We start from the raw sequence: 14,674 nt of genomic DNA, 5'->3' as shown, positions 1-14,674 counted from the left end.
GAATGCATCATCAGTAGCATCAGCAAGGTTAACTGTTTAGAAGGTTTAAAACTAAATTATATTCTGTTGAAACAAAAAATGGAACTACAAAAGTTAAACTGCCACTATCAATCACTTCACTTCTTACAAGCTTTTTAGAGTAGGTTCATTTCTTAGGAGAATTAAACTGAACTCCTTGTTCTAAGCTCATATTTTTAATCCCTGCAGCATTCTGAGTAATGAAGATAAGCCAGGAGCCTACGAACTTCACCTCTCAGTGAAAGATTACTGCTTTGCTCGGGAAGATCGCATTATAGGAATGACAGTTATTCAGCTGCAAAACGTAGCAGAGAAAGGTAGCTGCGCATCTTGGTACCCTTTGTTGAGAAACATCTCTGTAGATGAAACTGGGATAACAATTCTTAGAATACTTTCTCAGAGGACCAATGATGAAGTTGCTAAAGAATTTGTAAGACTTAAATCAGAAACAAGATCTCCTGAAGAAACAGCCTAAAATACCCAAGTAATGCAAGACTGTCGCCGCCAAGAGCATAGATACAATGCTGTTGTCAGAATAGTGCATGCATGAGCAATTCTGTGAGAATGTTTAACTATGTTTTCAGTGTTTGCCAGTACTTATGTACTATATTTACAAGATATATCAAAGAGCTGTATGTCTTTTATACATATTTTGGTCTTTGGTAAAGTATTTGTTCCAATGAAGTGCCAAAACTAAGACTAAGGGTAAAACATTTCATCATATGTTTTTAAATGTTGATTTCGCCTCATGACAATTCCTTTATTTTTTAAACATTTATTAATTAATAAATAATGAGCTTTTTTAATTAATAGGTTGTTAAACTACTGTGTTGCTTATTCTAAATTAAGTTACCTCCCTTACTATTATTTAAAATAAATGTACCTTTCTTCAGACCATCATTTTATGCAAGCCTCATTTTAAGTCTTACTGATAACTTTTTCTATCAATCAATCATTACTACAGATGCAGTTACTTATAGAAAGTGTTTGTAATTTTATAATTGCCAATATAAAGTAATGACTTTTGCATAAAAACTGAAAAAGGATGGAAATATTTTATGCTAATCTTTTTCCAACCTTTCATAAATATCACTGTGAAGAAATGCTGTTAAAGCAAGTTCTCAAGAAGCTGTGTTTATCAGAGTTTGTTACTGATGTTTGATATCTTGAGATAACTTTGTTCTTTAAAACTGCCAAGGTAATATCATATTTGTATTAAAAGAGTAAGTCAGTATCTGTAGAGAAAGACTGCTATACAGTACATGTGCTTTTAAAAAATCATTTTTTAAATGATTGATTTGGTACTGTACAAGGGTTAGAAGTTTGGAATATGTAATGCTGGTTTGTGGTTTGTTTCTAGAAATTGTTATGAAAAGAAAAGATGCTGTTAGCATTTTCACTCAGAGTTAGTGATGTTGCTGTATATACTTAGCTGTAACATCAGGTAAGTGCTTTTTTTTTTTTAGAAAGGTTAAACAGTTTGTACTTACGCAGCATTACTCTGTATTGCACTAAAGCAAACTCTGTGTCCTGTAAATATACTTAGTGAGAAATTGTAAAATAAAGTATGAAGAAACTGTTTTCTAGCTTTGTCATTCGATATGACTGTGTACCTGTCAGTATTATGTGCATGTGAAGGCCATGCAGTGGAGTTACAATGGAGCTTCATAGTGTATCAAAGAACTTCCAGTGTCTAGCATTTAGCTGTTTTGTAAGAGTAAGATTTGATGTCAGTGTCCTAAAAAGAAGTGTGATAAATGGGGTAGGTATATATACAATGTTTGTAATAATACAAATTCATATTTGCCATTGGCTTTGGTTAACACAGGTTGGAGTTTTCAGCTTTGCTTGGGGGGATCAGGGTTGGGGAGAGGGTAGGGAACAACAAAAAAAAAAAAAAACACAAGAGGAAGGGAGGACATATACCTACTATATTGAAGCCAGCCTTTCAAAAATAACAGTACGTGATTCCACATAGATAAACCAGCTTCTTTCTGGGGTATCCTTTTGGAAGATAGTAGCTGAGAAGTCTTTCAGCAGCCTCAGTACTCTTGCTTGAATAGTAAAAGTTAATTAGATTGGCCATAAGTATATTTAGACATTTAGAGAAGATCTGCACAGCCCTTAGAGAGTGATTTCACAGTGCTTCACTAGGATCATAGCAGGATGGATGGGACCCAAGTCATCTTATTATTGTATATCCTCCTGATAGTTTTGCATTGCAAAATACATTGTGGCAGTGAGAGATTTTGATGGCTACATTTTTCTAACTCACTAACTTCAAAAAAACATTTCTCCCTGTGAAAAGTTAAAATGTGAAGTCTCAGGGAGTTTAATACATAATTATAAGAAAAATCAAATATTAGCAGACATTCTGAAATCTAAATCAGCTTACCTAGAATAATTTTATTTTGTCTGATCCCAAATTCAAATGCCACATCCATTCAGAACACAGCACTTGAACTGGACTTTAGCCTTTTCATATGGGACTCTGAACTCAAAAATCTGCTGAAATACCAATGGAAACATCTGTGAGACAGACTGTCTCTTTTGGGGTGTTAAATTTGCATCAAAAGACTAAACACGGGCATTGGGCCATCACCAGGAGACTCAACAGGTCTCAGCAGCAAACTATGAAAATATTTTTCAAGTTATTTTCTCCCTGTTGGCTGTCATCTATAATCTTTTCTATGCAAGTAAATCCAGACGTCCCTAAGAGTTCAGTCTCCTCACGTCATGTATGTTCCATCACTGAAAAATCCCCCAAGACTTATTTTACTGGGTTGCAAATTATTTTTAAAAGTTTGTCCACACCCTGGAAGAATCAAGAGATCCTTTATAAGGAATTCAAGAAATGCACGTCCATGTGCAATGACACCATCTGGCTTAGTGATCCCTCCGGCTATATTCCCCATACACATGTTTTAGCATATCCATAACTACTATTTTCTTTCTGCTTCTTCACAGGTATTTTGATTTAAAACGAGATCCTTTACACAAGCTTGTCTCATACAAGTATTCCACACTTAAAAGGAAAGTTAATTACAAGACGCTTTATAAGTTATTACATATGATTCCCCTATGAATTAAAGAACCAATTTACACAACTTATTCCCTTCAGTTAATAGAATTGTTGGCCACTATAAATCTCATGCTTAAAAGAGAAAGTGAATTGATTTATTTTACTATCATTTCCAGAAGAGAACACACCAGAAGGCAGGAATCTGTTCTCAGTGAAGGTAATGGGAGATTTGTCCAGTGGCTGCACTTCAGTCATTTCATTCAAGCTTAGCAGTTTAGCTTGAGTTACTGTAACCACTCAGGATATAGTTTTCTGGTTCACAGGTTCAATGGAACTTTGAAAGTCATTACAAGTTAAGATGGACTTAATCAGAAATGTGTCAGAAGAAAGTTAAACTCCTAAGTGCTGGATTTGATTAGATAAACACCTTACACCTTGTAAAGGCTGTTTGCAGCACTAGTAGAGGTTTACATATGAGAAGGGAATTAAGGTGCAAATGCCTACCCTATAATCACAGAATAACTTTGGCTGAAAGGGATCTCTGGAGACCATCTGGACCACCTCAGCATGGACAAATGAAAACAGGCTGTTACCACAGAAAACTGCAATACCAGATGTACCTTCCAGTTTTGCACCTTAAGATATATGCAATTAGAACAATAGACTAAGAGAAGTCTAAGAAATAGCTCTATCAAAGCTGTGACATACAGCAAACAGTACATATAAACAGTAGCCATAGCTACACAGCTAACTTGAAGTTGAGTGGACCTCTAACAAAATTAGCATCATTTGCTTTTAATAGCGATACTGACAAAATGTGTACAGGGTCTCTGTATAAAGATCTTTCATTATGAAAACAAGACATAACAAAATTAGAATGTAGTCGAGTTTGTGGTTTTAATCATTACAGTTAACACAAATCAAGAATATAATTATTGGTTTTGTTTTAATGTCTCCACTAATTCACAGCTGTCCAAAGGCAGCTGTAAATGGCACATCTAATATTTAACACTTACTACTTTATGGTAAGTAAGAGACTGCGCAGCATTTGCTTGTGGAGACCTTTCATCCTTTCTGCATGCCCTTTGCCCTCTGTGGTTAAATGCATGCTGATTTGTAACCAGAAAGTTACTGTATTTATGTGCTTAAAACAAAAACTTATGTCCAAGTTCTTTCAACTCCAAATTAAGAAAGAACTGTTACGTACCAAATGTGCACAAAAGAGAATAAAATCTGGATATTTTAAACTGTAGATTTTGGTAGATGATAATCCAGCATATTTAAAACAAGAAAAGCAGTATTTTCCCTGTGCAAGAGAAATCTGCATTGCACATTTGGACTCAACAAGTTTGTCAGCCATCTATGTACACTGTACATACAGTACAGCTCCATATGAAAAATTATCCTGCCAGTTAGTGTGGAAGACATGCCAACTAATGTCAAATAGGAAAGAGTACCTTCAACTCCAAGAGATTATCATCAGCATTAATTGAGAAGCTTATAGAATAAAATAAAACAATTTTTTCATTGTTTTCTCTATTTTACTATTTTTCATGGGCATTCTAATACTAGTGACCATAGAAATCAAATTTGTAGCAAGTACTGAAAAAAGAGGAATAATTTACCGTTACTACATTAGTCTCAATTAAATAACCATTTCTTACAAATCCCTGAAAAACTATAGAGCTGAACAAAAACGTGGAAAATTCATAAATTAATTTCAGCTAGCAAACATAAAATTAATGTAAATGGATTCAGTGCTATTTGTAAAACACAGCTGGGCAAGTGTTGGAAAGAATTCCATTATTTACACATGCTTATTTTGATTGTATATTTGTACCATTTCTGTTTGCCTTGAGGCATCACATTTAGGTGATTGACTTGTCCTATCAAAAATTCATAGAAATGAATTTTCAGGAAACAAAATCTGAATTGTTTTAGAAATTATAATCAGGAGATGGCAGACAAATGTTAGACTGTGACTAATGAGCAGAACTTGGGTATTGTAAGAAGATGTCACTAGAGGTGTTTAATCAAATTAAAGCGTGTATCTGAAGAATATCCATTTCTCTTTTGTCTGCTACTCTCAGCAAATGCATACACACAGTACAGAGTATAAATCAATTCATAAATTATGAATTTACAAAACCTAATTTGAGAACAAATTCAATCAAAAAGGAAATAAACAAAAATATCTTTTCAAAACAGATTCTATAGCTGAAAATGAGCTTACCTCAGCAAACTTAAAAGACTGCAACAATTAAAGCTGAAAGCCTTCCTCATGAATTTAGCTAATCACTGCAGAATATGAAATAACAAGTGAGCATACTGTAAACTTTGTAGTGAAAGGCATTAAAATGTCATCTATTAATTTTCAACTAAAACAATACAAGATGATCAGAAAAGTTAATCCAAGGAAGGAAGAGAAATCCACTGTTTAATATTTTCCTGTTGTTTATTTCTGCTACAGTACTGACAGTACAGTAGTGGACTACGGTACAGTCCAAGGATCCAATCTGCATTGACCTGGGGTCTCATGTAAGTTATCACCTATTTCTCTAGTTTTTCCAAACAGTATTAGGAGTTCTAGGCAAAGAGCATTCCCAGAAAGTACTGTGGGCCATGGGACCAGCTTACTGAGCCATCAGTTCACAGCTCTGGTCTGTAAATTGGATGTATACTGTTGTTTGTCTGCATAAAGAATAGATAAAGCATACTTATATTGGTAAGCTCAGCTGATTTTATGGGAGATGTAACAGAGCACACTCAGGCAAAAAATCAGAGATCTGTTTTCACTTGCCCAGATATAGAAGAGCTTGCTGACAATTGCTCTTGGCTCAGTGCAGTTCCTCTGACAGTTACTGAGGCAGCTCTAACTCCAATTCCTTTGAAGTCTAAGAGGCCCCACACATTTTGCTCAATAATGTTTACCCATTGAAGGCTGAAGTTTTTTGCATGGCAGTTAATTGCAATGTGAGTTAAGCCTCCAGGCCTGATGCCACGACACTAGGAAAACAAATGTCACTTACTGACTAGGAGAACCGAAAAAAATGAAAAGGAATTGCATAAATACGCACTGAGCAGCAGAACACTAATGGAAAACTACAGTGCAGTGAATACGCTCCCGTCTCCTAGACTTCTCTGAGACGTACACAAACAATGCCTGCTAGATTTTACTTTACAACACATGGCAATTGTTTGTAGAAACACTGTAAAAACCACACACAGTTTATATGCATAACACAGCAGTTGTGCATATAAACTACTGCATACAAGTGAAACAGCTGCGCTGTTATGTTTTAAAATTCTTAGTGACCAAAATGTTAACACTGGAAAGATACACAAAAAAAAAAGAAACAGAAATGCAAACCACCAGCCTGAAAGTGACACAGGATGGGTGCTTTGAATGAACTACTGTGATCATTGTTCTTCGGTAGAATAAGTGACCCTGGAAGGCAAGGATATAATTGCTAAGAGAGAGGAATCTCAGCGGGGGGGGGGGGGGCAGGAAGACTGCATTACAGGTGGAGGGTGAAATAGCATGAGCAATGGGAGATAATTTTACAGAGCTAAGGAAGGGAAACATAATGAGTTTAACATAAACAGTGAAGTATCTTTTCACATAGTCACCTTCACAATATTTTTTCAACAATATGGGGAGACACTGAGACAAAAAGATGGAGAGGAAAAAAAGAAAGGGATAGACATGGAAGAGAGCTGCCAGACAGTTGGCCTCACAGCAGAGCCAGAAAGCACTAGGTGCAACTTTCATATAACAGACACAAAAAGATAGATGTCTGTGTTTTTGTCACATGCTAGTCTAGTCCAAGAGTTACCTCTTTTGACTGTGATTTCAGTGGAGAAACAAGACAGAATTCAATCCCTGAAAGGGTCTCCCCCTCCTTTGTACTAAGTGGAATCTGAATACATGAGTTTGCATTTCACTACCCTCTATTTCAAAAAGATAAACATATTCCCAGCCAGGAGCCATCACAAGCAAGTTCAAGCTAAGGAGTCTGCAGACATGATTTTCCTGAATTGGTACCTGTCGTGGTTTAAGCCCAGCCAGCAACCAAGAACCATGCAGCTGCTTGCTCACTAACCCCTCCATCCTCCCCTCATTCCCAGCCATCCAGTGGTTGCTTTCACCATGGTAAGCAGATGGCGCTTGCCTTGGTGGGTTGGTGGGAGTGTGATATCATCAATCTGCCAGGCTTCCCCGTGTTAATACTTCAGCCATGGTCCTCCCTACCAAAGAGGCTTTAACTGCTTGGCTTGCTTAACTGCAGCACGTTTCACAGTCATGAATAACCTGGGCTATAGTGTCCATTGTTAAGTCCACCCCTTGGTCATGAGCCCATCTGCATGTTCCATCTCTGCCCAGATGGCCTGAAGACATCATGGACTGGCCAGAGGGCAAAGTACTTTATCTCTATGCTGACTCATGGATGGTGGCAAATGCCCTGTGGGGGTGGTTGCAGCAATGGAAGCAGAGCAACTGGCAACACAGAGGTAAACCCATGTGGGCTGCTGCACTGTGGAAAGATATCACTGCCCGGGTGCAGAACCTGGTGGTGAAAGTACATGAAGCTATGCCATCCTACGACACACACATGAAGCAAGTATGAAGAGCTGTATCCCTTGTGTGATGCAAACCTTGTCTGTGTAACTGGTGGCACTTACTCAACCAGCCTCTGGGGAAAATCTCTTGGCCCTCCTATATCATCTAACCCTAGACAAGACCCAAACCTGACTCTGCTTAACTTTTGAGATCAGAAGAAACGGTCATGAGTAAAACACACTCTGTGTGTGTGCCAACATTGTGATCCCCATCACAATCAGCAGGCAAGTCTCTAGGGTACCTAAAGCCCGATTAAAAACCTTCAGAACTCTCAAATGATGCTGTAAATAGTCTGGTGGGGGGGCTGGGAATGTAAGAGAATGTCTCCTCCATAGGTTGACCACCTGAGGAGGGAAAAAAAGATGTGCAATTGCTAAACACTTCTATTATATACCTCCCAAAGTATAGCGGTGGTGACCACACTAAGAATGCAAGCCAGATCAGTTTCATAATCAAAGAGTCTATTGTATTACAAGTCATTACCATAAATTACAGTGAAACGAGAACCTCAGTCCATGCCCCCCAGCCGATTAACACAGCAAATACTGGCTGTAAGTAAAGTACAGCCTGCTGAAACTCCGAGATCAAGAGCAACAACTTTGAGAGCAAATAAATCAGCATTGTGATGAGTGACTATTAATCCGAAACAATGAATGCTTATCACAAATATGATTAGACACACTCTGGTCAGATCTGTTGTTATCTCAATCTCACATTGGGCACCAAAAAAACTGGGTTTAAGCCCAGCTGGCAACTCAGAATCACACAGCTGCTTGCTCACTCCCCCTCCTTCCTACCCCCACTCCCAGAGCGATAGGGAGGAGAATCAAAAGAATGTAACTCCCACAGGCTGAGATAAGAACAGTCCAGTAACTAAGGTATAACACAAACCACTGCTGCTGCCATCAATAATAATAATGATAAGGGAAATAACATGGGAAGAGAATACAACCGCTCACCATCTGCCAACCGATACCCAGCCCAACCTGAGCAGTGACCTATCCCTTCTGGGTAACTGCCCCCAGTTTATATACAGGGCATGACATGCTGTGGCATGGAATACCTCTTTGGCTAGTTTGGGTCAGGTGTCCTGTCCCTGCTTCCTCCCAGCTCCCCCTCCACCCTGGCAGAACATGAGACTCACAAAGTCCTGGGTCAGAGTAAACATTACTGAGCAACAACTAAAACCATCGGTGTTATCAGCACTGGTGCCAGGCTGAAAGTCAAAACCACAGCACTGCACCAGCTACTAAGGAGGAGAAAAATGACTGCTACTGCTGAACCCAGGACAGTATCCAATGCACAATAGCAGTAACTAGGTAGAATATTCTCTTGAAACAAAAGCAATTCACATCTAGCAATGCGTCAATATATCAACATGCGAATTAGTACCTAGGTGAAAATAGTAAATATATACACCTTTAAAATGCTATCCTCTTCCTATGTAATTTGTGAAAAACTCATGTGCCAGGCTGAGCTTTCTTGGCACAGTGACCATTATGAAATTAGGTCAAGTTCCTCACGCTTCCCTACTCAGCTTGACATGGGAGACAAAACATTGCAGGAGCCACTGAAGTGAGCTGGAGTCAGTAGCAGCAGTGAACTTACCTCCTGTCAAATATATGCTGTAATGGTCAATAGCCCATATAATTGCACATCTCTCTACTGCAGGGAATTTCATTTCTGATAAGGGAGAAATTTCACAGCAGAAAAAAAATAGAAACTAGGAATACTGTTTACTTTTAACATTTGCTCACTTCATTTTTATTAGAAGGAAACAAGATTGTAACTCTGAATATATATCCTTCACTGTCACACAGACAGTAAGCAAAACTTATATACAAAAGTACATTAATTGAATCTCTCTTCTATTTACAAGTTGCTTATAAGCAGCTTGCAATTTTGGCAAATGGCATTATTTAGGCTGGCTGACTAAATAATCTGTGAGAAGGGGTTAAATCCTTGTTAAATGCTCCAAGTCAGCTATTGAAGCTACTGCCAACTTGGAGTCCTATCTGGCTGAATGCAATGCCTAGAATCAGCTTATTGAAACACAAAACTGGTTTAAAATCCAATGCATTAACTAGAATACCTAGGGAATAACATGTCTTTATGCAGAAAGCAAAGGGAACACCTTAGAAAACATAACTTGCCAGACACAAGAGGAAAGCTTAGAACATAATTATTTACAGCAGAAGTTTGCATCGGGATGAGAGTATCTAATATCACCAGAAACCAAAACAAGATACATTGCAACAGAACAGAGAAGGAAGGGCAGAACTGGAAGAAAAGCACCATTCTGTGCAACAGACTGTGCCAGTCTAAATCAGACCTGTCAGCTAGAGAGTACTTTGAGACTTTCACACTGTAAACTATTTAGACAACTGACTGACAAAGGATAATTAGCAGATCTCTATATACCAAGGTGACTGTGATGAGCCATAAGTGAAAAACAAAAACACCTCCTCAGACCATGCTGTGAAGGAGGAATCAAGTTCTAGATACATTCTGAGATTCCATGATAGAACAAAGTTAGATTTATAGCAAGTACCAAGTATTTCAGTATTTCCTTGATTAACATATGGTAGGGAAGTAGTACAAGAGACTTTGCCCATTCTTTCTACCCACACCCCATGCTCATGAAAGGTTTGTTGTCAGAACACTATCTGAAGAGAAATTGAAAACATTTGTTTTCAATTGTTGTTGTGCTGTTTGTGGTAACAGACCCATCACAGCATCTTTTTCTGTGTGTAATTATAGTCAGACAATGCCATAAGCCAAACTGGGGGGGGTGGTGTAACCAAAATCACAAAACCATTAATATGAGCTGGATTCTCTCCAGTCAGAGCATGCAGCGTGAGTGAAGGGAACTGCTAAGGATATCAGGAGCACTGAGTCACTACTTATGTAAAGTTCTGAGTTTATGTGACTTTTCAACCTGGGAATCCAAGTGATTGTGCCCTTGCTTATGGGCCTACTTGGGACAGAGTTCTTGATTTATGTTATCTTTCCAACAATATCAAAGCACAGACAATGCTCTAGATGTTAAGGCTAACAACAAGTCACTGCACAGGGGGTTTTAAGAGTCGAAAGATTTAAGTAATAACCGTTATAATATGGCAGTCCAGGAGCTTGCTGTTGGATTCTTTGTCTTAAACCCAAAATTAACTCTGTATTTAGCCCACCCATTTACATTCAGGAAAGGCAAACCAGGAGAGGGCCATTTTTCTCCAGTGTTCAAACTTCAACAGCTCATTTTAATATCCATGTTACTTCAGTAGTACCCATGGAGCAATCATGATGAGGTAACCAGCTCCAGAGCACAGTGCACAAAAACTAACTGAACCAGAATTAGTATTCCAAAGGAACATATAAATGGATTCATAAACTCAGACTCAGATAATCTCAGTACTAGAATATTTAAAAGAAATCCAGGGAAGTTTTTCAAGATTAGCTCTCTACTAAAGATATTTCTCCATTTTTTTGTCATAACAGTTGAAATAACCCTGCAGATAGCCCTGCATTATTTAAAGGACCATCAAAAAAGGCACATCTCCATAGTGCAATACTGACTTTGCACCAAAGCCTGCCTGCAAACGCCTGTTTTTCAAAACAGTCTAGCAAGAGGAGATTTACATACTTGCATTCTGCTAAATCAGGACCATTAAAACAAACAAAAAAAGCTTGATGAAATTACTATGAATACGGTGTTTGTCCCCAGCATAATTTCATTCACAAATGTGATTTAGAGGAAGAAAGCATTCTCAATGAGTTTTTTAACCTGCACAATAGACGAATGAGCTCTGTGAAAATGTTCTTGAGATAAGCACATGACTGGATACTGAAAAATTCAAAAAGAAAAATCAGAATCTATAGAACTTGAAAGTTCAAAGTCACCTTTGGTTGTTAGCTTATATCAGACCATTTTAAATACCTTTTCATATCACATTTTGCTGCCAACTTTTTTATTAAAAGTAAATGCTATATTATTTTGCCAAAGAGAGCATTTAAAATCATGAAAATTAAAGCTATTCTTATTTTTTTAATGAAATACCATTAGAAATTATTTTATGTTGAATAAGATTGCACTGATACCCAACAGTCTCTGTACATAGAAGGTAATTCAACTTCAATGATAGAATTGTCTCCTTTCAAAGCCACCAGATATTCAGTATTTACCTACCCCCTCCCAACCCAGCCCCCCACCCCAGCCTTTCAGGCCCAAATCATTTCCCACTGGAAAGAATCAGAGTTTTTCCTGTTGAATTCTATGTACATCGGACTTCACCCTAAAAGAGAGATGTGTCAAGCACATCATGCAAGCATGTTTTGTATAAAAGATGCGTCCAGAGAACACGATAATGTGCTGTCCTACGAGTAGATTGATTTACAATTTCCACTACAGATGTGTACATTGCTCTAACATGCAGCCTCATTTTTTAATTCATATTTCTTGGCGGTATTAGAGCAGATTTCTAATTAGGCCATCAGTGAGCCAACAGTCACAAGTCAGGACTCTGAGAACAGTGAACTGCTCTCAACATTCATTCTGCACTGCTAACCTATCCGCAATCATCATCATCTGAGGGAAGCAATGTCCCATCAGGATTATTCACATACAGAGAAACTGAGGGAGTAGGATTAAATGATTATTATCTTTTTTTTACCTATAGATGGCCAGTGACAGAATCCGCATTGAAATTCAGCTGCCTTCGCTTCCAAATTTATTCTCTAACCATTGCATGTCTTATTTCCTGAGGCACAACATGGGGTATGTCACTATCTCTACCTATAATTATGGGTGTTTACTGTTTGATGTGCTTCACTGATTTTATTAGACCAAGTAGGAAGACTTCAACCAACCTTTTGAGCAAACCTGCTCTCTAGTAATTGTGGTAGTAAGTTGAAGAAAAAAAAAAAAGCCCATGAATAATGAGGCTCCTTGAAATTTCTAAGGGGAGATATCAATACAAAAAGTAAATCCAAGTTCACTGTAGTAAGGGTATCAATATTCACAGGCAATCAAGTACTTAACTCACAATTTAGAGGTCATCACTGAAGAATATTTCATAACGCTTCCTCACCTATAGCCAATATTTGGGTTTTGTTTGTTATTTATAAAAATACACACACCCCAAACCCCACTTCTGAAGGTCTAAAGATCACAATCAGCTATAGATTTATTGTGCAACTAACAAACACCCTAAGTCAAATTCCTATCAATCCTTTCTGCGTGAGATGGGCAAACAGTTAATGTAATAAATGTAACTCCTGAGATCCTGATTACAATGAAAGTAAAAGCATGATGCACTTGAAAACACTATTTACACAGGCTACTGGAGACATAAACATGCAGCTCAACCTTGGGGCTCAGGGGTAGTTCTTAAGGGAAAAAGAAAAAAAAACAACAAAACAAACTGGGGAACCCCACACCTGAAGAGGCAGATGAATTAGAAAAGTAAAATCTGAACTCTTTGTCTCTGTTCAGAACCTTCTATAATGTCTCCTTCCCTGGAGACATTCAAAACCCGCCTGGACACATTCCTGTGTAACATTATCTAGGTGTTCCTGCTCCGGCAGGGGGATTGGACTAGATGATCTTTTGAGGTCCCTTCCAATCTCTAGTATACTGTGATCCTGTGATAATTCCCACTTGTACCCAGAATCATCCTTGCTAAGAGAAAACTAGTAGGCACCTCTTAAAACCTGAAGCTATGATGCTATATACTCACAGACAGCTATGATTCTTTTTTGTTGTTGTAATCAGCTGGTAAAGCTGCCCGAGATTTGACCATAATGAAAACACTGACAGTAATAACAGACGGTGGGAATCAAGCATTAATGCTGTTTAAACACACGTAAATAAATTCTCCTATTTACTATTTTTTCTGTTTATGTGAGACCAGTTTGCCCATTTCTTTTCACCGTTCATCAGTAAGGTATTAACAGGACTTTTCTTGAATTTTCAATGTTAAAAGCAGACATCCTTTATGTTTTCTGAAATACTCAATTTTCATTCCATATGAAAAATTCATCAGTAATTATTTGAATTTCTCACACAACTCAGAAAGAGATGAATTTCTTTTTTTTAAAGAGTATTCCGTAATTTTATACCCTTTCCCAGCTAAAACTGCAAGAACTGAAAAACAAGACAGGTACCACAGCCATCAATAATTCCTGCAAGACAATTAGCAATTTTTCTGCTGATCTGTGAATATCAAATTTACACAAGTACTTAACTAATTCACAGCTTCAGTAATACATCTTGAAAGTCCCCTATTAATTAAGAAGTAAATCTGTACACACTGTATATTTTAAAGCTTTCAGTGTACATTTCAATTAGAAGCTATTGACTCATGGAGTTCTATAATGATTCCCTGGCCCTTTTAAATGTGCCTAGGTGAAACAATACAATGTAAAAACAAAAACAACACCATAGGAACTGGGAGTTAATCCAAGATGTAAAATAAAATGTTCACAAATAAAATATGGTGTAATTAAAAATAAAACCAAAGCATTTTAGGTCATTTCCAGATATTGCTTCATTTGGCAAAATTCTGATACTTCTATATTTGCTATTATTACCTATCAAAAAAGCAAGTCCAAAGCAAAAATTCAAATATCCCAAAAGGCTGAGTATTCTTCAAATCTACAGAACTATTTAAATTCATTAAGCTACAAGGGCAAACCAAGATCCAAATTTAAAATTCAAAGCTGACAAGGTTTTAATTCAGAGTCAGCATGCTCTCTGATCTATGATTATACCGAATTTTAAATTAAGTGACAGAAAACTATGTAAAATACTTTCCTCTAGGAAAAGTAGGGAAGAGTTACATGCTTATCTTTCTGGTTTGGTACAACACGTTTTGTAACATATCTGGTAAAGGTATATGCCACTTTATGTATGCCACCTATTACCTGTAATAATGCAACCAGAAGCAGATACTATTGCTGCAAAGGGATTCTCAAAATAGATAAGGCACACTGGAATAGAGGGAAATAGAGACAGGTGC

General features: G+C 37.5%; 1 protein-coding gene across 4 annotated transcripts in view; it reads left to right on the top strand.

Moving 5' to 3' along the window:
- Positions 1-1,597, top strand: part of UNC13C (unc-13 homolog C) — a 146,793-nt gene extending 145,196 nt beyond the window's left edge. For all 4 annotated transcript variants that reach the window (XM_062628072.1, XM_062628065.1, XM_062628087.1 and 1 more), the window contains one exon: positions 208-1,597. In XM_062628072.1, the coding sequence (XP_062484056.1) occupies positions 208-493 (286 nt within the window). In that variant the 3' untranslated portion in view covers positions 494-1,597. The remainder of the gene's footprint in view (positions 1-207) is intronic.
- The last annotated feature ends 13,077 nt before the right edge of the window (positions 1,598-14,674 follow it).

This window comes from Pezoporus occidentalis, unplaced genomic scaffold (genome assembly GCF_034315485.1).
Source record: "Pezoporus occidentalis ecotype Australia unplaced genomic scaffold, CSIRO_AGI_Poc_V1 ctg11, whole genome shotgun sequence".
NCBI classification, from domain to species: domain Eukaryota; kingdom Metazoa; phylum Chordata; class Aves; order Psittaciformes; family Psittacidae; genus Pezoporus; species Pezoporus occidentalis.
The sequence above is the reverse complement of the archived record's forward strand: the minus strand, read 5'-3'. Positions and strand labels throughout refer to the sequence as shown.